The sequence below is a fragment of the Dinoponera quadriceps genome, unplaced genomic scaffold (genome assembly GCF_001313825.1).
Source record: "Dinoponera quadriceps isolate SergipeBrazil2010 unplaced genomic scaffold, ASM131382v1 scaffold475, whole genome shotgun sequence".
Classification (NCBI taxonomy): Eukaryota; Metazoa; Arthropoda; class Insecta; order Hymenoptera; family Formicidae; genus Dinoponera; species Dinoponera quadriceps.
The window spans coordinates 319,117-339,583 of NW_014554738.1; the positions used below are offsets into that span (position 1 = coordinate 319,117).

Genomic DNA, 20,467 nt, shown 5'->3' on the forward strand with positions numbered 1-20,467 from the left:
TTCTCGTTAACACGACGCGCGTTATCATGGTTGCCGTCTAGCGGCTTAGACCTGCCGCCGAAAAAGCATCTCGTAGAACATCTCGGACGAGAGATCGCTCTCTATTAATTGCGTTAATGCGGATCTCCCGGTGTATCGGTTCGCTCCATGTCATTGAAGTGATCAGGCGAATTCAAGTATTGTTATTTATATGTTAAGTCTATAATTTATTATCTCTCCCGACTTTCCCCCTTCCCCGAATTGTCCGCGGGTATCGAGGAAGAAGAACCACGACGCTCTATCACGAGGGATAGTGAAAAAAAAAATACATTCGCTGTTCGCCTAAATAATACAGAGCTAGCCGAGGTGGGTACGCTGCCGCGAAAGCGGGAGCGAAGAAGTCCTGCAACCGCGCGGACAATCATTTAGCGTTGAAGCGTGACAAAAATAATGGCGCCCGAGAGGGTTTGAGAGAAAAATTTGATAAAAGGGAGCGATTCTTCCTCGATACGTAGGTCGGAAGAAACAGGAGAGTTATTTTCGTGTCGTGGATAATTTATGTTATTTCTTACCATTTCTATAATTATTGCTTGTATTGTGCATGTGCTTCTTGTAATTACTTATTGAGTATTTATTTATTACGTATGCATGTTAACCATCCATCCAATATACGATACTGTTTTATTTTGCTCTTCCACGTCTCTTTCCGCGCTTCTTAACTGGTTCGCCGGTTCTCTTGGTTACTGCAGCAGTCTTGCTGGTGGAGGCAGTAGGTTTCTTTATCTAAAATTAGTTGACAATTTAAGGTTCAACAAGTTTCTTCGATTTCTCTGTAAAATCTGCATTCTTTTTTACGCAATCATAAAAGCAATTGTTAACGTTACCTTAATCATTGCGTCAGAATCGATCTTGCCTTCCTCCTCTTCGGATTCTTCCTCATCCACTAAATCATTGTCATCATCTCGCACAGATTTTTTCTTTACTGTACTACCACTGTTAACTGCATACGGCAACATTGGAGGATTCTTCTGATACGCCCTAGTAAACGCTGCTTTCACCTAATATATTAACGTGATCAGGTTTTCCATAAGGTTACCACGGAAAATAAATTTGGAAATTTCTCGATTCTTCCAAACGACAGTAGAGAATTTTCCATGACCAATATATTATCTTAAATTTAAGACGTTTTGAAGCGGGGATTGCAAGAAAGGTAGATTATATTATTAGAAAAGCAACGCGAACTTAGGGAGCAGTGATGCCAGTTTCAGGACACTTACAGCATGCCGCAGTGCGCGACTTTTGAATGCATTTGACTTTAAAACGTTGGATATAAAATTAAAAAAAATTATAAGTACTCTTTAAAATAAAAACATTTAAGGGAGTTATGAGCAAAGTTCAAAATTCCAGCCTCTCTTGTATCTTTCCTTGACTTTTCCGGAGAGAGATTTTCCCCGATTTAACTTTCCCTGATTAAATTTCCATGACTTCTGGTTTTCAAGGTCCGTCTGGCAACTCTGTTCTAGACTCTGTCCTAGATAATGTGAAACTAATCGAAGATAATGGGAACATCGCTGTGCTATGCGTACCTTGCTGTCAAGATTACTCATGGAATTACGAACACCTGGCCAGAGGGTGATTTCCATCATCGAATCCAAGTCCTCCCTGAAGCGAGATCAAATATTGGGACGTGAATATATACATCTCTTAACTCTGCATTTGTACACCCTGCAAAGATACACCCGTTACACGTGAAATACAGACCTCATTAGATGATATTTTCCCATGACGGCAATCGCCGCTTCTATACCGTCCGTGCCGTTGTCTATCAAAGGCTTCACAACCGCGTTCCGTATGTGGAGCATGTAATCTAAATTTACGGCGTCTTTGCTCGCGCCCGTGGCTAATCGCGTGTGCGTCGTTAACTCTTGCATCAGCCTGAAAATGACATTCTCACTTGACAAAGCGGAGCGAACCGTTGCTGAATTTCGACGCGCGATGAGAACAAATATAACGTTGAAGTGAAAATTAAAACGGTCGTTAGCGACATCGTCCAGTTTTTACCTATTGAATCTCGTAGCTTTCGAATTCCGTCCGAACCAGCCGGGGAACCGCACCATCGCGTCAAGACTCCCCGACATTTCACTGCCCGGTATAATAAAGGAGAAACAGGCGTGCAACGGCAGCAGACTCCACGTCATGCCGCTCCTCATCACTTTCTCGACGAGGTCCCCCTGCGATATACTGTCGGCCGTGCGAGCGATCCTCTCTAGCCTCTGAAGACTGCAAACACGCGACATCTCACCGTCGAATCCTGGGCCTTCGTCCACCAAAAATGCATATACTCACGGTGACACTTGTGACAGTTTGACGGCGGGATAATTTTCTTGCACGAAAAGAGGCGCTATGTTATAATCGTGGAAATACAGGCCGATCTTGTCGTTCAGAGTGGTGTCCCTCTGCTGCGATGCATTAAAGACCATCTTCGCGACGTCGAACGCGCCGAGTTTGAAGTTCTTGTTGGCGTGCTTTTTGCCGGCCGCCTGTCCGCCGCGCGTCGTCCTCCCGCCGAAGAACTCCAAGTGATTGATCACTTGTCGAATGTCGTGATTCGTCGACTCGATCAGCTGATCGAGATCGTCAGTCGAGATGCTGATGTTCTCTTTATAGCACAGGGACATCATCGAGCTCTGCGGAAGGATGCATAATCCGATCAATAAACGAGTCGAAGTGAAGGGGAAACGTTTTGCTCGGGCGAAATTCATACTCTGATCTGCTCCACTCGGAGTTTCGGAAACTTCAGATCGTAACTGTGGCAGGAGAGGGTCCTCATTTTCACGTTAGATCGGTCGTTGCATATGCAGATAATCGGTATCTCGGTATGTTTGATCAAATTAACCAACTCCTGCAAGCCACCGCGATCCTCGTTGCCAGCCATACCGTCGACTTCGTCCATCACCAATACGTGCTTGCTCGTGGTCTTTTGGTTGTTGTCTGTAATGTAGAGTGCGAAAGGATAATTGCGCGTCATTCATCAAGCCCCCGATTGCTCAGTGCTGCTTACCTGCGAAGTAATGTTTCAATGTGGTGTTCGACAACAGTCCCGAGATCTCTTCTTTCAGGAGCGTTTTGCTTCTCGTGTCGGAAGCGTTGAACTCTAAGAGATCGTACCCCAAATCTTTGCAAACGATCTGTACAGTCGATGTTTTACCAACGCCTGGTGGACCAGACAGCAAGGCTGCTTTGAAATTCTGCCCGCTGCTTTGCTTGCTCGCTAAGGGAAAACTATAAAATTAATTTCTGTGCAAGTAGATGTCAAAGATTATCAACTAAAACCAGTTAAAATAAAAGTGAAAAGGTATCATGTCTCCCATATAGTGTAGGTGTAAACATGTGAAAGAACGCGCGATAAACGTACAGGCATCTTTGGATTTTGAATCCTGGCGATTCTTGTGCCAATCGCGCAGCCAATTGTACAAATTGTGCGCGGAGCTCCTGTCTCCTTGCTGGCCTATGATTTGTTTCAAAGTTTTAGGTCTGTACTTTTCGACCAACAGTTGTGAGCTGATATTTGTAATTGTCTAAATAAAAAAAGAATAACAGAAAATCAAGCTTTATGATGTAATATTTTATATATATATATATATATAATTAAATTGGCGTTTGGTTCTACCTTCTGCGATCCATCACTTATATTTGACTCCTGCTTCGGTACTGACGATGAAATTGTGGAAGTTTCTTTCTTAAGTGAAACTACTGGTACTTCGGTTTTGACCGGTGACGGCGATGACAGTGCTTTCGTTTTGTTCATCAATGACGACAGTGCTTTCGTTTCGCTCGGCGATGGCGATGTATCACTTTCAGACTTGTTCAATACCTTTTTTGGCTTTGCTCTTGTCGTGGCTGGCTTGATATCTTCAGCTCTGCCTTCCGGTCTCGTACGTATCATTTCTAAGAGATTGTCCTCGGATATTTGCTCGATACCTAAACTGTTAGCCTGAAAAATCATATTAATAAACGTAATAACTGATAAATTAATAAAACTAATCTTGTTTCAGTGTAAGCATGGAAGAGCTGGTACATACGACGGTACGTGTGAAACATATAATACACGCACGTATATAAAAAACGTACCTTTGCCAATTTAGCCGGACCAGCTTCATCTCCCACTATGACGTAGTTCACTTTACTTGATACAGAGTTTACCGTTCGGCCCCCGTAATTCCGTATTAAATCTTCGGCTTCATTCCTTTCTAAGGAATCCAAGACGCCTGTGAGCAAGAAGCTTAAACCAGCTAAACAGTTCTTAGCGCCCTAAAATAGTTAAGAACTAGTTAAAAAAAATAGTTAAACTATTTCTTCTTCCTTTGGCGCTACAGCCCATGTCTAGGCCTACCTCTCTCACGAATGCATATGGAAACAGGATTAGTTTTATTATTAATTTATCGATTATACGTTTATTAATATTATTTTTAGGCTAACAGTTTAGGTATCGAACAAATATCGGAGGAACAATCTCTTGAACTCGATGTCAATTTCAACTCTATCTAGTGACTTTCTCGCTTTGCTAGTGCGATAATTCATTATGTTTTACTGCCACAAACAAGAATTCTGGAGGTAAAGACAATGAGATATGCTAAGTTCGTTTTGATCAATATTTACCATAAAAAGTATATTTATATATATAATTGTAATTATATGCAAACGTATGAAAATTCTTACTGTAGGAATCGTCTTTGAACCAGGATTTCTGGCGCCGCCTCTCTGAAGATACTTCTCATATAGTATGGAACGTTGTTTTTTCATTTCTATTCTTAACTCAAAGAGAACCGTTTCTTTAGCTTTCTTCTTATTCGATGATTGTTTCTCGATATCTTCATGTTTTGAAGCAGAAGTAGTGATATTTGGCATATTCTTGAACTTTTTGGACACATTATCAGTATGCTTATCGTTTGTATTTGGGCTTTCATTTGAACCAAAACCAACTTTCCCCTCACTTTGCTGCTTCCGTTTTGGAGGAGAACTTATAACAGTCTTTGAATATGTATTAATATCTTTATTGGGAGATTTCACCTCCTTAGTTTTTAATTTGTTTGTTTTATTTGTCTCATTATGTAATTTCCCTTTATTTATCTCATTATGTAATGAGAAACTCTTGCGTTTTCCTTTCTTGCTATTATTATGGCCTACTTCTGTAAATGTATTATTCAGTCAAATCATATAGATATAAAACTATCTAGTAAGAATATACTCCAATATTCAATGCTCGAACACAAATATATACCTGTTTTTGTTACTGTTGTTTCAAGATTGCCCGAGATATCTGCATTTTTAATGCTACCTTTTTCTTCCTTTGTGTTCTGTATATTCTGGGACATATCCAATTTACTCAGCACAGCTTCAAAGTCAGCATCATTGTGAAACTCAGATTCCTGCAAATTCCAATATTGTTTGCAAAATGTTGGTTAAGTTTAACACTTTGCAGCCCACCAATAACATAACAGCGTCATGCAAATTTTGATATTACTGGCTGTCAATATCGCAATATGTGAAGACACTATACACATGTACACTAATATTATGAATATTCATTAAACCAAGTACTTTGATTTTATTTTTTTAAGCCTTTTTATCAGCATTTATTTGTGGCCGAAAATTACAGCTAATGGATAGACATAGTTTGCATGAACCAGCATGATAGCTTCATTCCAAGGACAGACTGCAAAGTATGTAATCTTTTTCCTTTATATATAATATTTACCATTTCCTGTAATTTTCTATTTACTCTTGCTTCTTCTATTCTTGTTACAGGTTTATTACCAAATAAATCACCAGAAAACACTTTAAGCGATTTTTTATTTCCACTGGTACATGCTTTAGATTGGTCAGAATCCTTCTTATCATTAATCATATCATCCTCAGAGTCCGATAAGATTGATAAATTTCTCCTCGTTTTTTGTACAATCTACGCACGAAACATTTACACAAGAACACTATTATCATTGCTGGTCACAATGAAAGCATCATCAATTTTACTTAAGAAGCTTCAATAATTTCACCGTAAAAAACCAAAATTTTACCGCTATTACCAGAGCAGACTTTAGACACAACCAATAGATTATAACTTTTCATAATCATAAATAACAAATGTACGAGCGATTATAGCAAATAAATGAAAATATCGCAATTAGACATAAAGTTGACTGTTACAATACCTTAGAGCGCTTCGCAGATGATTGTGGTTTCTCTTCATCTTCGTCTGATGAGATCACACGTTTTTTCTTAGGTTTCGGAGCAAATTTACTGCTCGTCTGGGAATTTGCGACTGGCGCAAAATAGGATCTTATATCCTACAAAAAGAAATTTATAACAATATATATGTATCAGGTTTATCAGAAAGTTCTGTCCGATAATGTCAACTCATTCATCTCCAAAGATGAGCCATTCTAAGTCATTCAGAAAGTGAATCTACAAATTACCATCACGCTGGAAAGAAGTCATTAGTAACGATGGAAATTATATTGTTCAGTAAATATTAATAAATGTATTAAAAATGTATTATTTCCTTTTAATTCGAAAACGAACAGAACTTCCCGGTAGACCTAATATAATTTAAAGTATGGCCCAGCAAGCACTACAAATGTTTTGAAACGTTTCTTCTTTGTTACGCTCGCTTTTTCGGATCCAAAAGATAGATAAAGAAGGAAAAACGCTTCAGAACATTTGTAAACGCTTGCTGAACCGCACTCTTAAACTTGACTTTTGTAAAATTGAAGTAACACACAGATATAACCTACCTTAGCAGTGTTGGCTCCATTTTTATTACTCACCCGCGGCATTTTTGTAATATTATGCAATATTTAGACCGTATTTATTAACTCTATTGTTTTGTCAGCATGATCGATCATGACTTCTAAATAGTAAATTTCACTCAGCACACCGGCAATTGGTTTATCCGTGTTGTTTACACTTTTCACACTCGATTTCCTTACTCATGCGTTGTTCTCGAGCGTCCGAATATGCGTCCGTCTCATAAATACGAAGAAACGTGCAAAAAATACAAGCCACGCGAACAAAACTTAATATTTTCGCACAAAATTATTACCGTTAATGTATCACCACAAAAAAACACGATTAACAGGGCACTGGCGTACGTATCTACTCGTTTAAGGGCCAGCATGAGTCATGGTAGAGACCTCTCGCGGAGAGTCAGTCGTGCATAAAAGCGTTTCTCAAAATATACCTTAAGCCCGTATCAAACTATGGATTAGGAATTATGATTGAACTGAATTTAACAAATGAGTTTAAAGTTAATCAAACTCAAGTTTAATGAAATTTAGTGAATTCTACACTAATTGGTCAAATTTCAACTCAATCTCAATCTTTAATCTATAGTTTGATAAGCTTTAGAGCGGTATTCATAAGGTCCGTATAAGACTACGGATTGGAGATTAAATTAAAAATTGACCAATCAGTGCAAAGCTCACTAAATTTCACTAAACTTGAGTTTAGTTTGCACTGATTAGCTAAATTCAATTCAATCTCAATCTCCAATCCGTAGATTTGTATTCATAGTCGGATTTTATATTCAAGTCTAAAGTTCATCTACAGATGCTGTATCGCTTATTTCATTGGCTGTGAAACATCTGAAGAATTTTCCCTGAAAAACTCGTATGCTTCATACATTTGAATGTGTATGGAAATTTCTCGAACTGACTCAGTCTGTTCAGCTAAAAAGAACAGACTAATCATCTGTCGTTTTATTTGCACTTAGGATCTATCTTCGATCTCCCCACCACCTCTCTCTCATCCTGTTCTACCCTCAAGGTGGAGTTTCTAAATGCAGCCTGAGTAGTTAAACTGTCACTCCGCGGAGAGGACGGACGGGAAAATGTTCGGTAAATACTGTAATTTTATATTTCAGTGTGGAATTTATTATATTATATATTTAGTTTTGAGAATACTTGTACCGTCTAGATTGCAGTCTGATTCTGACATTAATGTATCATCGTGTTCTTTTCTACTTTTTCTCAGGTTGTTGTTGGTGTTGTTCCGCGTTACGACCAAGATACAAGAGGCTCGTTGACAATATCTTCCCAGTCAATCCGCAGGTAAGATTTCTTCTGTTTTCTCCATCATGTTCTTTGCTCAATGATATATCTCGATTCTCGTCCCGCGTATCTAAAAGCGCTTTGCCCACGAATGAACGTGTAAATCAATATGGAAACACTGTCCTTGACAATAGATCAAACCGGTTATTCTATTTACGGTAGAACCTTTTGATATTTGCGTAGTAAATGTGGAATTGAACTGAACGTTAAATCGATATTTTACACAATGACATGTGGTGATACATCTGTCTGCTTGTCAGGATGGCCTGATTAAAAATAATATGGAGAAGTTGACATTCTACTCGTTGAGCAGTCCTGAGAAATTGGACAGAATCGGCGAGTACCTGTTTCAACGAGCTTCTCGAGATATTTACAGGTATATTGCGCAAGAAGCAATATAATAGTTTTTTTCTTACTGTTTAGTCTTTACCAAATGCGTGTAATAAAAACTATATATTGTGATACATCTAGTTATACAATATGTTGCATATTCTTCTGTGTGTCACAAATCAACATAGGCAAAGCCTGTGAAAGTGTACAACGGATTGAGGTGGACAAAAGTCCCATATCGTTTTGTTATATTCACGATAGTAAGGAATTAATCAGAAGTAAGCCATTTGTCTTTATAGCCCAGACTGCTACTTCCTGTGTGCTCATTGGCTCACACAGACTAGTTCATTCTTCATTAATTATTGCGAATATCACAAAACAATACGGAACTTTGTTGTCCACTGAAATCTGTTCTACAAGTCCTTACAAGCCTTTTGTCTGTGTTGATGTAAGACACCTGTATAAATAATTATATACTGCTATACATAAGAATTAGAAAAATTAATTCCAATGACTGTTACAAGCATGGCGATAATTCAGTAGACTTACAGATAGTGTGTTGCACGTCCATAAAGGAGGAAGATTAAAATCTGTGTTATAAATCAGAGGCATAAAGAGTCTCCGAGTTTTTCTTAAGATAAAGAATTATATCTTAACAGGAGGCGAAATGGCTTTGTTGTGATCGCCATGGAAGCGATGGACCAACTCTTGGTAGCCTGTCATGCACAAACCTTAAACCTGTTCGTTGAGAGCTTCCTGAAGATGGTGCAGAAACTGTTGGAATCCACAGAACCTCAGCTACAAATTTTAGCAACACAATCCGTAAATGATAATTAGTAGCGAAATAACATCAGTTCCATTACGTAATGAATCAATTCTGCTTATCTTGTGTTATTAGTTTGTCAGATTCGCCAATATCGAGGAGGACACGCCATCTTATCACACACGCTACGATTTCTTCGTGTCCAAATATTCCGCCATGTGTCATTCTAATAACGACGATCCCGCCATACGTAAGCAGATTAGGCTTGCTGGAATTCAAGGACTACAGGTGTGACATTTGCAAAATATTCGTATAATCGTATTTGTAAATACTGAGTAATTATTTGCACCTTGAAAAATCGTATTTATTTATTAATGTCCGTGTATATGTAAAGGGCGTTGTAAGGAAAACTCTCTCTGATGATTTGGTTGAAAATATCTGGGAACCCGTTCATATGGACAAGATTGTACCATCGTTACTGTATAACATGCAAAATTCGAGGTGAATCATTAATTTATTATATCGACGCAACATATGTAAAACAACATACGTATTGATGTAATATTTGTATCTGCAGATATGCCGATAAAGAACAAGCGACACCGGACAGCCCGACCGAGGAAAGATCGGATCCACCGCAGTTTGCGGAAACTTGTATGCGAGAACTGATCGGACGTGCATCGTTCGGTCACATTAGATGTGTCATAAGACCTGTATTGAGGTACAAGATGAAATTTTGTTTTAGGGTTTATAACGCACGTTAATATACTTCTCGACAAAATTAAAGGATCACTTCGAAATCAGCGCCAAGAAGGCCCAAATTCAAAGTCATAGAACTTAAAGCCTTAGCTTTCGGATGTTTCAAGGCACGTTACTCTGCAAAAACATTTTATTACCAGCTCTGAATTTGATTCTTTAATCGCTGATTTTAAGTGATCCTTTAGTTGCGTTGAAAAATGTATATTCATTTGTTGAAAATATTAATAAATTATTTTGTTTTTTACAGACACTTGGATAATCATCAGTTGTGGGTCCCTAACTATTTTGCAATTCATACCTTCAGAATAATTATGTTTTCTATCCAGGTATGTGTAATCATACTGGTATACACCGATCATTTAATACGTGTTCCAAGCAATTATATGCTAAATTGATTGGTTAATTAATATTTTGCGCCGACGATATAATGATGTCGCGCGGATTTAGACGTTGCAGTCCGCCCGATATGGTTATGCCACGATGAGAGAGCGATATTAAACGATATACACGTGTATCTATGACTGAAGGTAAATGTGTGGAGAAAAATTGAAAGTGAAACGTACTTAGTAGCGTTAAAAATAATCATAAACGTGAGGAGGAGCCACAATAGAGCGTTACAAAATAACGAATATAATTATGAACAACATAATTAGAATATATATGAAAACACAAAAACTATCAATAGAACTACGTCTGATAAAGATTCTTTTTCATCACATGATTATATCAGGTTGTTCGGTGAGTTCGTGCGCTCCACGTTGCTATGATAATCAGTATTTATTTATATAATTACTGAAATAATAATTAATTGAAAAATTGTGCTAAATATAAGTAATCATAGGCTCAGTTTACTTGGATCAGAGAGCGCAACAACTTCGTACGGAGCGTAAACCAAAAAGTGCTAATTAATCAATTAACAAATTGATTTGTTGGATAATTTCATATTAAATTAATTTATAACTTTATACTAAATTATCTTTAGTGTAAGCAAGGCCATGGTTATAAGATTATATATGTTTGAACATTAATGCTAAAGTGATCATTAATAACTCATCGATTTACCCTGCTGCTTTTCAGTCGCAATATTCTTACACTGTGGTGGAAGCCTTGATGACACATCTCGACGATCACTCGAAGTCGTCGCCAAAAATTCGCACCAGCATAGCGGACACCTTATCGAAAATTATATCAATCGCCGCGGGTGAAAGTGTAGGTGAGTGCACGAAAGTGGCAGAATTAAATGGACTCAGTGTGAATCTATACTTACATAATCAATACACAAGCCCTGATCGTACAATGAAGATTGAGTGTACCATCATTGAACTCGTGTAGCAGCGTGTATTTCCTACAGGACCGTCTGTGTTGGAGATCATAAACTCCTTGTTGTCTCATCTGCGGGTTAGCGTGACGAGAAACCAATCGTCAAGCAGTGACGAGCAATTGTATCAGGAAGCCCTCATCAATGCCCTCGGAGAGTTCGCGAATCATCTTCCTGATTATCAGAAAATCGAAATCATGATGTTTATCATGAGTAAAGTCCCGTACAGCCAGCCGGATCGTATCGTATCGGTCGGCAAGGGGGATGTACTGCTTCAAAGCATACTCTTGAAATCTCTGCTGAAGGTATGAATACTGTACTGTAAAATTTAAAATGTATAAACTAGAATCACAGACACACAAGTAATTCTTTTCAATGTAATAGGTCGGCACCAAATACCAAACCATTCACTTGAACACGACGTTCCCGCCGAGTTTCTTAGACCCATTGCTAAGGATGTCGCTGGCAGCGGATGCTGAAATGAGACTTCTCGTGCAGAAGATATTCCACACTCTGATTGATAGACATCGCAATATTACGAAGCTCGCCAAACCGACGTAAGTTTTATCTCTTGCTTCCCCTCCCGTGTTGGGGTTAATTTAAAACAAATCATATCAGACACGAAGTCGTCTTCAATAATTGAATATCTTATTGCGAAATAAGTTTGAAGTAACGACCATTATTAATTGCGGGCGTTAATATTTATCGATGAACATCAATTTATTAACATCGCAGTCTTCGAGAGAATATATTGTTTCTAATGTGTACGTGTGTACCTTTTTTTTTCAGTGTAAACTTGATAGAACTTGACCTCTCCATCGAGAAAGCATCAAGACCCGACGTAATTTTCATCCGCAAGCATGGCCCTGAGATTTATCTAGCGCTCTACGAGTCGTTAGAGCTGACCAGCAACACCGTGGAAAATGTGGAATCTATTTACACCACATTGGCTTTGCTCGCCATTGAGCTGGCTTCGGAGGAAACGATCTTGGAACTGTTGAGATTGGTGTTGAGCCTCCAAGACCTGGCGGTGACGAGCAGTCAGATCAGTCTCGCCCTTAAGTTCAACTTACACGCCATTGTTATTAGCCTGTTAGTTTTAATCTCGTACGCTTGTAATATCACCACTCTGATGGATTACGCGAAGAAGGTGAGCGAAAAAGTTGAATTACTCGCGGTTTATTTCGAATTTCCATTGGAATGTAGATCGGTATCAAGTTAAATTCAACGTAATTGACGCGATCGTGCCCATTTTAAGGTGGTGGAGACACGTCGAAACGACAGTCCGCACTTGCTGCCGGATTTGCAGTCTCAGTATGACACTGGTCTGACGTCCAGATTGGTACCGGCTCTTCTAGTCGACCAAACCGTTGTCAGCGAATGCCTGAAAGGGGCCGGGCTTGACAGCGGGAAGTTACAACAAGGTTCCGGTTATAGCAGTAGTTCCTTGCAACATAGGTAAAGTGGACATCGTGTTTACCAGCGACGATCAACCGCAGATAATGAACGTTTGTCACGACGTGTGTAACGAAAAACGTGTTGTTTCACACGTAACAAATATTGTTTTCATTAGGCATTCCTGGGTCGACAGCGCCGGGCGAAATTCGTTGGCTGACATTAATTCCGGAGGTCAGGAACTGGACAGCGGGGGTTCGTCACCTGGTGTACAAAAGGTAAGTGAATTCAGCTTGACTTTAGTTTCCATTAAATCAGACAATAAACAGATTCGTCTCGAATCGTCTGCGTTATCGTCTCATAATGGCTCACCCTATACCAAAGTTATCGTTTTTTCTTCTTTAGAAGTTGCCCGGAGAAGAATTAACGTTTGAAAGTATGAAGAGAATTTTGACAGAGAACAACAACAATCATGTAGTGGAGGAGGAGAAACGAATGCAGCTTTCCCAGTTCTTTAGAAACGCACCATTCCAAGATCTGGTGTCGAAAACTCAGCCGAAGGTATAGCAAGAATCTATCTACGATCGTTGATATTCAACATTTCAACAACGAGTACTCTGAATTTCAACATTTTTCACGCTTTTTCTTGGTTTACAGCACGATGTCCTGCAGAGTAAATTATCGGAGATATTTAACACTCTATCCGTTGATCCACGCAACGCAATTCCCACTGGGCCGCAAACAGATACCAAGCCAAGTCAAACTCCAGCGTATGAAATTCATTTCCCAGAACTGTTTGTATATTAGACAACCGGTATATTTCTAGTAGCATCGCGTTATGTTAGATCCAGACATCTATATAATACTGGACAGCTAGCTCCCCGGTTTCCTAGTGCATGTGTTTCTACTCAGTTTCGCATCAACAGCATTCATATATTTATACTTAGTAACCTCATAAGCGGAGAGTTCCTATATTTGTTAGAATAACTGCATTCCAATTGGTTACTGTAACACACTAATATGTTATGTAAGTATATAGCTTTCGAAATATATAAGAAAGCTGTTTATTATAATATAGATATCTGTGGTTAAAACTGATATGTTACAGCAATAAGCAGAGAGAGAAAGAAATTTTGACTTCCACACGCCGCGAATCTACATGAATAATAAATAGATCTGTGCCAGAATGTTTCGTCCATTGCACCTTTTAAATAGTTTAGATTAGTAATTTATTACTTGCTAGCTTTCCTCCCGTCGGGATCTTAACATACGTTATTAAACGTTTGAAATTTCGAACATTAAAAATTATTATTTAGAAGACGTATTGGACAAAATGCTCGGACACGGGCCTATTTATTTCTTACGTAGATTCACCACGCGCAAGGAGATTGAAATCGGCGAAGCACTCACTGCGTCCTCTACTTCTTAGAGATTTATTTGCATGTGTATATACGGAACGTTCGGTAATTCATGGAACACCGCTTGTATGTGGGTAGAATGGATTAAATTGAGCAGAGAAGTCTTTTGCAACAATGCAAAATTTCAAATTATTAATGATTGAAAATGGTTGTCTATAGACGTTTCTTTAATTAAAAACTTAAAAATCTATTCTACGCGAGCCTTGTTCGTGTGATCTGAGACATCTATATATATATATATAGGGTGTTAAAAAATTAGACCGACAAGCTTTGAAGGAAAATAGAGGACTTCAAAATAAACATTTTTTTTGTTAATATTATTTTTCTCAACATTTTGTTTAAATATATATATATATAGAAAATTAGTTAGAATTTATATAGAAAATGTTTTTATGCTTTAAGTAACATCCTGAATATATTTTTTATTGACATTAAAAATTGACTCTGCTTATTCGCTTTTGATAAACAGACAAGTGTAATACGCATAAATCAAATTTCGGCAAAAGTTATGACAAGTAACAGCTTCAATATGCCTCTTTAAGTAATGGGCTAACTAAATATATGTTATTGTTATTTAAATATTATCGTGAATTAAAATAAAAAAACATATATAGGATACGGCACTTAGATCGGGAAGTTTAAATATATAAAAAATAAAACACATCATAGAAATGTTTCAGATAAAAGTTATAAGGTTTGGAAGGGGGACATTTTTTGGTGACCTTGACCCGTATTCTGAACTTTTGTTTTTACCAATAAAAGTGTCTTAAATGTGACTTCTCAGCCAATCAAGTGCTTAATCACTTCTAGAGGCCACTTTTATCGATAAAAAGTTCAGAATACGGGCTCTTAACTTCGTTGTATAGTTAATGATTCATTTCACAGTGAACATTTTTTTTTAACGCAAATCGATTTCACTTTTTTATTGACATTAAAAATTGACTCTGCTTATTCGCTTTTGATAAACGGACAAGTGTAATACGCATAAATCAAATTTCGGCAAATGTTATGGCAAGTAACAGCTTTAGCAATATGCCCCTTTAAGTAATGGGCTAACTAAATATATGTTAACTTTTTATTCTGCGTATAAAAAAGTACCAGGGTAAGATCGTCGAAAAGTAAATATTTTTCCAGAAATTTTACTTTTTATTCCGACATATTTTAGTATGAAAAATATAAAATATCTCATAAAATATTCACTTTTCGATAACGTCACCTTAATACTTTTCTATGTAATAAGACTTAATTTTAATAAGCTACTCACCTCCGATTTCGATGAAATTTTACAGATATATAAATATTATAAAATATTTATAAGGAAAACACTAAGATTGGTCTCCTCTGATTTCGCCGAGCTTGATACATATTATAGTACCACCTTCCCATTAATTAACGATGAAGCGACTCGACGCACCTCTCAGCGAGAAAAATGCGTTTAAAGTTTTTCGTGTACTATACGTATCGAATTGCAAAGACAGTTTTTCAGCAATAGGCGGTGGTCAAGAATGTAAGATGATTGGCTACCACGGCCAAGGCCGCTGCCTGTTGCAGGGTCGGCCTTGCTTTTTACAATTTCTTTCATTTCCCACACCCGATTAATTTTTGTGCAATATACATTTACCAAAGAACTCAAGAATAAAACGCAAGAACGCTTTTTGCACGTCGTTTCTTGCTTCTGATGTCATTAAACAATATGTCCGCCTGAGACATGTCAACAATATGTCAGCCAAATCTTAAAGAATATATATTGCCTGTATGTCTTTTCATGTAGCGTATTTCCGGGTAGCGTATCTTAAAAGAATTCAGCGAAAGATCTGTGACGGAGATTGCACGATTATATATATATATATATATATATATATATATAGATATAGAAAACAAATGTCTCAAATATTTTGTAAATAACGTTTTATATAAAGGAAAACGTTATGCTTCGAGGGAAATTTATATTGTTTGTTCTTTCTTTTTCTCTTAAGTTTAATTATGTCGAATATACTTGTTATTTGATACATGTATGGGGAGAAGTATGTAATGCCTCGTCAGAGCAAAACAATTTTTTTATTGTATTTTATCCTGTGTAGAAATCTGCGCTATTACGTCGCCAACGTGATCGTTTCTCCAACATCACATCGACAACGATTTGTATAAAATATATCCGAAAGACCGTTTTACCAAATACACAGTGAATGGAATGAACACAAATTACATTGCGAGTATCTGAAAAACGGGGTTCCCTTCAATTCAACCGCTCATCAATAGGAACACGATTAAATCGGTTTTTAATCAAGTACACAAGTTAAGTAGCATCTCTTGGAGTGCATATACAATCAGACTACGTATTATAATATACGGATCTTACAGTCTAACACCTATACGCAATATTGTTCGGATATTATTGTTCCACAATTTATACATTGTATAAATTTATACACTGTATAAATTGTCCCACTGTTTGCCTATGGCGCGACGTGCAATGTGTCGTCGTTATATATATATATATGTATATATATATATATATATATATTTGTAAAAATATCGCATTTCGCGACTTTAATGTCTGAGCGATTGAATTAAGGCATGAGAGTAAGAAATGTGCCATATGTGCGACGACTACTTAACGTAATGCAATTTGATGCGTTTCTTTTTCTTCCTTTTTTTTTCTTTTAAGTTTTCCGTATTGAAATACGTTTGGTCGGTTTGTTATATTCTAAAAGGTATTTCAGGGCTCCACCTTCAACAATTCCACGTCGAAGATGAGAACAGCATTTGGTGGAATAGTGTGTCTTTGTCAAGGATAACATAGTTAATTTGTGTGTTTTTCATGCTAATACAGTTGAATTGTTATATCCAATTCAGAATTAAAAAGGTTACATTTGAAAAATAAATCATTCACCGTTACAAGTTATTCACTGAATTAAACAAATTCTCTACTGTCACCGCTGTTTATCTTGAAAAATAACTCAATGTTAACGTTATTCAAGAAGGAACGAGTCGTTAAAATTGTTTTTTTTTTCACCAAGTTTTAACAACTTTTTTCTCCACGATTCGCTGCTGTCAATTTTACGAACATCTTACACATTCATAAAATATAATTGTCCTACCTTTGCCAACAAAAAATAACGTTATTATCGAGTTATTAACAAAAAGAATAGAAAAACAATTTATTGAAAAAAGAAAAGTAACAATAACAGCGTTACAAGTAACGTGTTATTTCTCAACCCTGATTTAATCCATCTTATATTTTTACGTATCATCTCCCTCGTATTAAAGGATATATTCCAGGATGGCCTGTGCTACCATAAGCAAAATCTGGAGAACAAGTTAACCTAGCTCGCTCTCCAACGCACATTTGCGCGATACCTTCGTCCCAGCCTTTGATCACTAAGCCTTTCCCAATTCTGAACGTAAACGGTACACCACGGTCTCTACTGGAGTCAAATTGCTTCCCGTCAACAAGGGTACCTGTTATACATAACACAAGAAATTACTATATATATATATTTTTTTTTTCCCACAAAGATTAGATATTTTTCATTTTCATAAAGAGGTACTTAAAAATCCCGCCAAATTTGTTGGTTTGCAACGCGTTGTGCTCGCTGAGCATATTTGAAAACCGTTCAGAAAAATTGCGTTCACTCACTAAACACGTTGAGAATGGCTGTGTTGAAAGAAAAACAAATGATCAGTGAACGATCAGTGAGCGGTCAGTGATTATTAGTCTTTACTGTTAGATCCCTAAATTTAAACCAATTATGTTGACAAATTACTTAAAACAGCCGTTGTGTTTTCTCAATGCAACTAATGCTCTCACCGATCACATGCGTTTAGCAAAAATTCCTACAACAAATTGAAGCGCAACAGTCGTGTTTGTTGAACACACCCAATCTCTTATCAGTTTATAATGAATTAACTCAACGAAGATGTAATCTGAAAACTTAAGCGGCTTACAAAATATAAAGAGTCAGACAATTCCGATATAAATATTTCGCAAATATCCCGCGGGACGCAAGTGTAATTTTAAATATACGGCAATTAATTTTATCGAGATATTTACCTGTATAGTGAACAACCACCCTTTGTCCTGTCTTTGGAAAAGTTTGACCTGCACACAAGCGGAAGTTTGTCTGAGATGCAATGACACTTTGAAGTATACATTCTTAAAAGCATTTTATTTTCTCTCCAGCTGGTCTATAATTAGTTGCAGAACATTTCAGACATTTTTTTTAATAAAGAAAAAATACTAGAAACACTCCAAGTTACAATTATGGGCTCACTTAGGGCTTGTAGACCTATTGTGTAATTTTTAATGACAGTGTTGTCATCGTCACATTGTCAATGACAGGAATGTCATGCACAAGAATAATCTATGGGAGAAAACTCTAGTATACTTATTACTCTTATCTATCAGATAAAAATATAATAGAAGGCACATATATATACATTTACATATATATTGCCACTTCGGCTCACAATCGATTGTCATCCAAGCTATGTGTGGGTAGTAGCTCACAATTGTAACGTGTCATAACATGTCCCCAACTTTGATAGAAAAAAAAATTGCCTACAAATCCATTCTGTAACTTTCAACAGCAATATCATAAATGTTACATTATCATTGTCATTGTGCCAGTACAATACATGGTAGAGAAGCTGCACGATGATAAAGGTAAAAATAAAGGTAATTAAAAATTGCAAAATAGTTTTACTGAATAATTCTGCAACTAATTATATGTGAATCCGGCAATTTACAGACAGTAAAGCTGCTTACGAGACACACACTGAGGGTAGAGCAGCATTTAATTGTGACCAATTATGACAAAGAAATTTGAGTCCTTTTTGTCCTGATTGGCCAATTAAATGCCCCTCGGTGCGGTGTTTCCGAACGCAGTTCAGCGTTGAAGCGAAAGATCATGCGATTCGTATTCATTTCAACATCTAACCGCGTACGACAAAAGCAAATACACGTTCTCACACCGATACATTTCTACGAGATGTATCAATGTGTACGTAAGAAATAGCTTGCAGAACAGGCTCGAGCAAAACACGATGACGACGTCGTGCTAAGAAACAGGATCTAACGAAGAGCCCGTTCGGACAGAATTTTGCGGTGCGGAGTGAATTCCGTCCGATCAAGCTGAGAGAGAGAGAGAGAGAGAGGAAGCCACGCTCTCGGCTTTTCTTATAAAAAAAAGCTGTAAAAACTCGGACGTGAAATCTCGCGAAGCAAGCACGATCGTCCGATGGAACGTCGGGGAAAACGAGAGAGATGTCACGGTAACGGGGGAAACGATAACGAAAATCGACGAACCATAAAAAATGGAACGTATAATTACCATCTCCCTGTCGGAGAACCTCGACATCCACGCCCATATTACTGCTGTATTTCTGTCGTCGGCACCGGCGACGAGACCGTTTCACGGAGAGGATGAAAGACCGACCGAGCGCGCGCGCGCGAGAGAGAAAGAAGAGTGGCGTTTACTCGCGTCGAGATTCACCTGCGGTGCGGCAAGCGGAACTCACATAAAATGAAACTATCTACAGTACGCCTCGGGAAAATGATGCCGCTTTGGTGCGCCGTTCAATGAATACAGCAGGGTATACGGAGTACCGAGGATATCCCTCCGATGACGCGTTATAAATAAACCCGACGACCCGGCGCCGCCAGGGGGCAGCGAGAGATCGAGATGGTTGAAGTCCCTAGGGGTACTTCGGTCCGTATCGCATTATGGATTGAAACTGGATTGAAGTTTGACCAATCAGAGAAAGCTTAACTAAACTTGAGTTTAGTTAAACTTGCTCTGATTAATCAAATTTCCAATCCGGGGTCTTAAGTCCGTATCAGACTATGGATTGGGGATTGAGATTAAATTGAATTTGGCCAATCAGTGCGAAGCTAAGTGAACTCAGGTTTAATGAAATTTAGCGAACTTTGCATTAATTGGTCAAATTTCAATTCAGTCTCAATCTCCAATCCATAGTCTGATGCGGGCATTACGATGACGACGAGTGCGGAGTGAGTGAAATCAGGATTTGAGAGAATATGTATTCCTATCTACAGCTGTTATATTCCACGCTTCTGCTCTTTCCTGATGGAAATATTTTGCTGAAACACTCTCTCAATTGAGCCCCAAATTTCATCGAAACACGTAGTTTTCTGGTTCGATTCGATAAATTTTAAGATATTTAAAGCGGGGTCTACAATGAGAATTTGAGGTGCAAGATTTAAGAAGCTGACCAATCATAATTGGTTTTGCTTCTATAATTCGACTGTAATTGGTCAATTTCTTAAATTCTCACTTGTGAACCCCGCTTAATATTTCAAAAATTGTTTTACTACCTTCCAGAATTACATTTTAATTTTCATTACTTTACAGTAATGTACCATAAAAGTATCTTA

The 20,467-nt window shown here is 37.7% G+C and overlaps 3 protein-coding genes and 1 long non-coding RNA gene across 5 annotated transcripts; 1 reads left to right on the forward strand and 3 right to left on the reverse strand.

The window, feature by feature from the left end:
* Window positions 1-595: 595 nt before the first annotated feature.
* LOC106741174 (replication factor C subunit 1) lies at window positions 596-7,149 on the reverse strand. Of its 2 annotated transcripts, XM_014612888.1 has the most exons (16): window positions 6,774-6,815; window positions 6,192-6,326; window positions 5,738-5,941; window positions 5,261-5,408; window positions 4,699-5,168; window positions 4,111-4,290; window positions 3,650-3,973; window positions 3,395-3,557; window positions 3,041-3,250; window positions 2,744-2,970; window positions 2,326-2,666; window positions 2,041-2,259; window positions 1,741-1,914; window positions 1,566-1,641; window positions 864-1,037; window positions 596-762 (listed from the first exon to the last, which is right to left on the reverse strand). In XM_014612888.1, the coding sequence occupies exons 1-16, from the start codon at window positions 6,813-6,815 to the stop codon at window positions 661-663; spliced, it is 3,189 nt and encodes a 1,062-aa protein (XP_014468374.1). In that variant the 3' UTR covers window positions 596-660. The 2 variants fall into 2 exon arrangements, with proteins under 2 accessions (XP_014468374.1, XP_014468375.1); XM_014612889.1 differs by lacking the exon at window positions 5,738-5,941 and having other exon boundaries at window positions 6,774-7,149.
* Window positions 7,150-7,765: 616 nt separating this feature from the next.
* On the forward strand, window positions 7,766-16,275 carry LOC106741175 (protein EFR3 homolog cmp44E). The gene is made up of 16 exons (XM_014612890.1): window positions 7,766-7,874; window positions 8,011-8,087; window positions 8,348-8,463; window positions 9,077-9,239; window positions 9,316-9,468; window positions 9,575-9,681; window positions 9,758-9,901; window positions 10,187-10,265; window positions 11,017-11,152; window positions 11,291-11,562; window positions 11,642-11,814; window positions 12,047-12,407; window positions 12,516-12,715; window positions 12,831-12,930; window positions 13,058-13,213; window positions 13,310-16,275. The coding sequence occupies exons 1-16, from the start codon at window positions 7,868-7,870 to the stop codon at window positions 13,457-13,459; spliced, it is 2,394 nt and encodes a 797-aa protein (XP_014468376.1). The 5' UTR covers window positions 7,766-7,867; the 3' UTR covers window positions 13,460-16,275.
* LOC106741178 lies at window positions 9,362-9,805 on the reverse strand. The gene is made up of 3 exons (XR_001374157.1): window positions 9,731-9,805; window positions 9,530-9,658; window positions 9,362-9,448 (listed from the first exon to the last, which is right to left on the reverse strand). It is a non-coding gene; the product is annotated as an uncharacterized LOC106741178 (long non-coding RNA).
* LOC106741177 (peptidyl-prolyl cis-trans isomerase FKBP1A-like) lies at window positions 16,110-19,705 on the reverse strand. Its single transcript, XM_014612892.1, has 4 exons — window positions 19,404-19,705; window positions 18,125-18,172; window positions 17,346-17,532; window positions 16,110-16,847 (listed from the first exon to the last, which is right to left on the reverse strand). The coding sequence occupies exons 1-4, from the start codon at window positions 19,438-19,440 to the stop codon at window positions 16,790-16,792; spliced, it is 330 nt and encodes a 109-aa protein (XP_014468378.1). The 5' UTR covers window positions 19,441-19,705; the 3' UTR covers window positions 16,110-16,789.
* Between the last annotated feature and the right edge of the window lie 762 nt (window positions 19,706-20,467).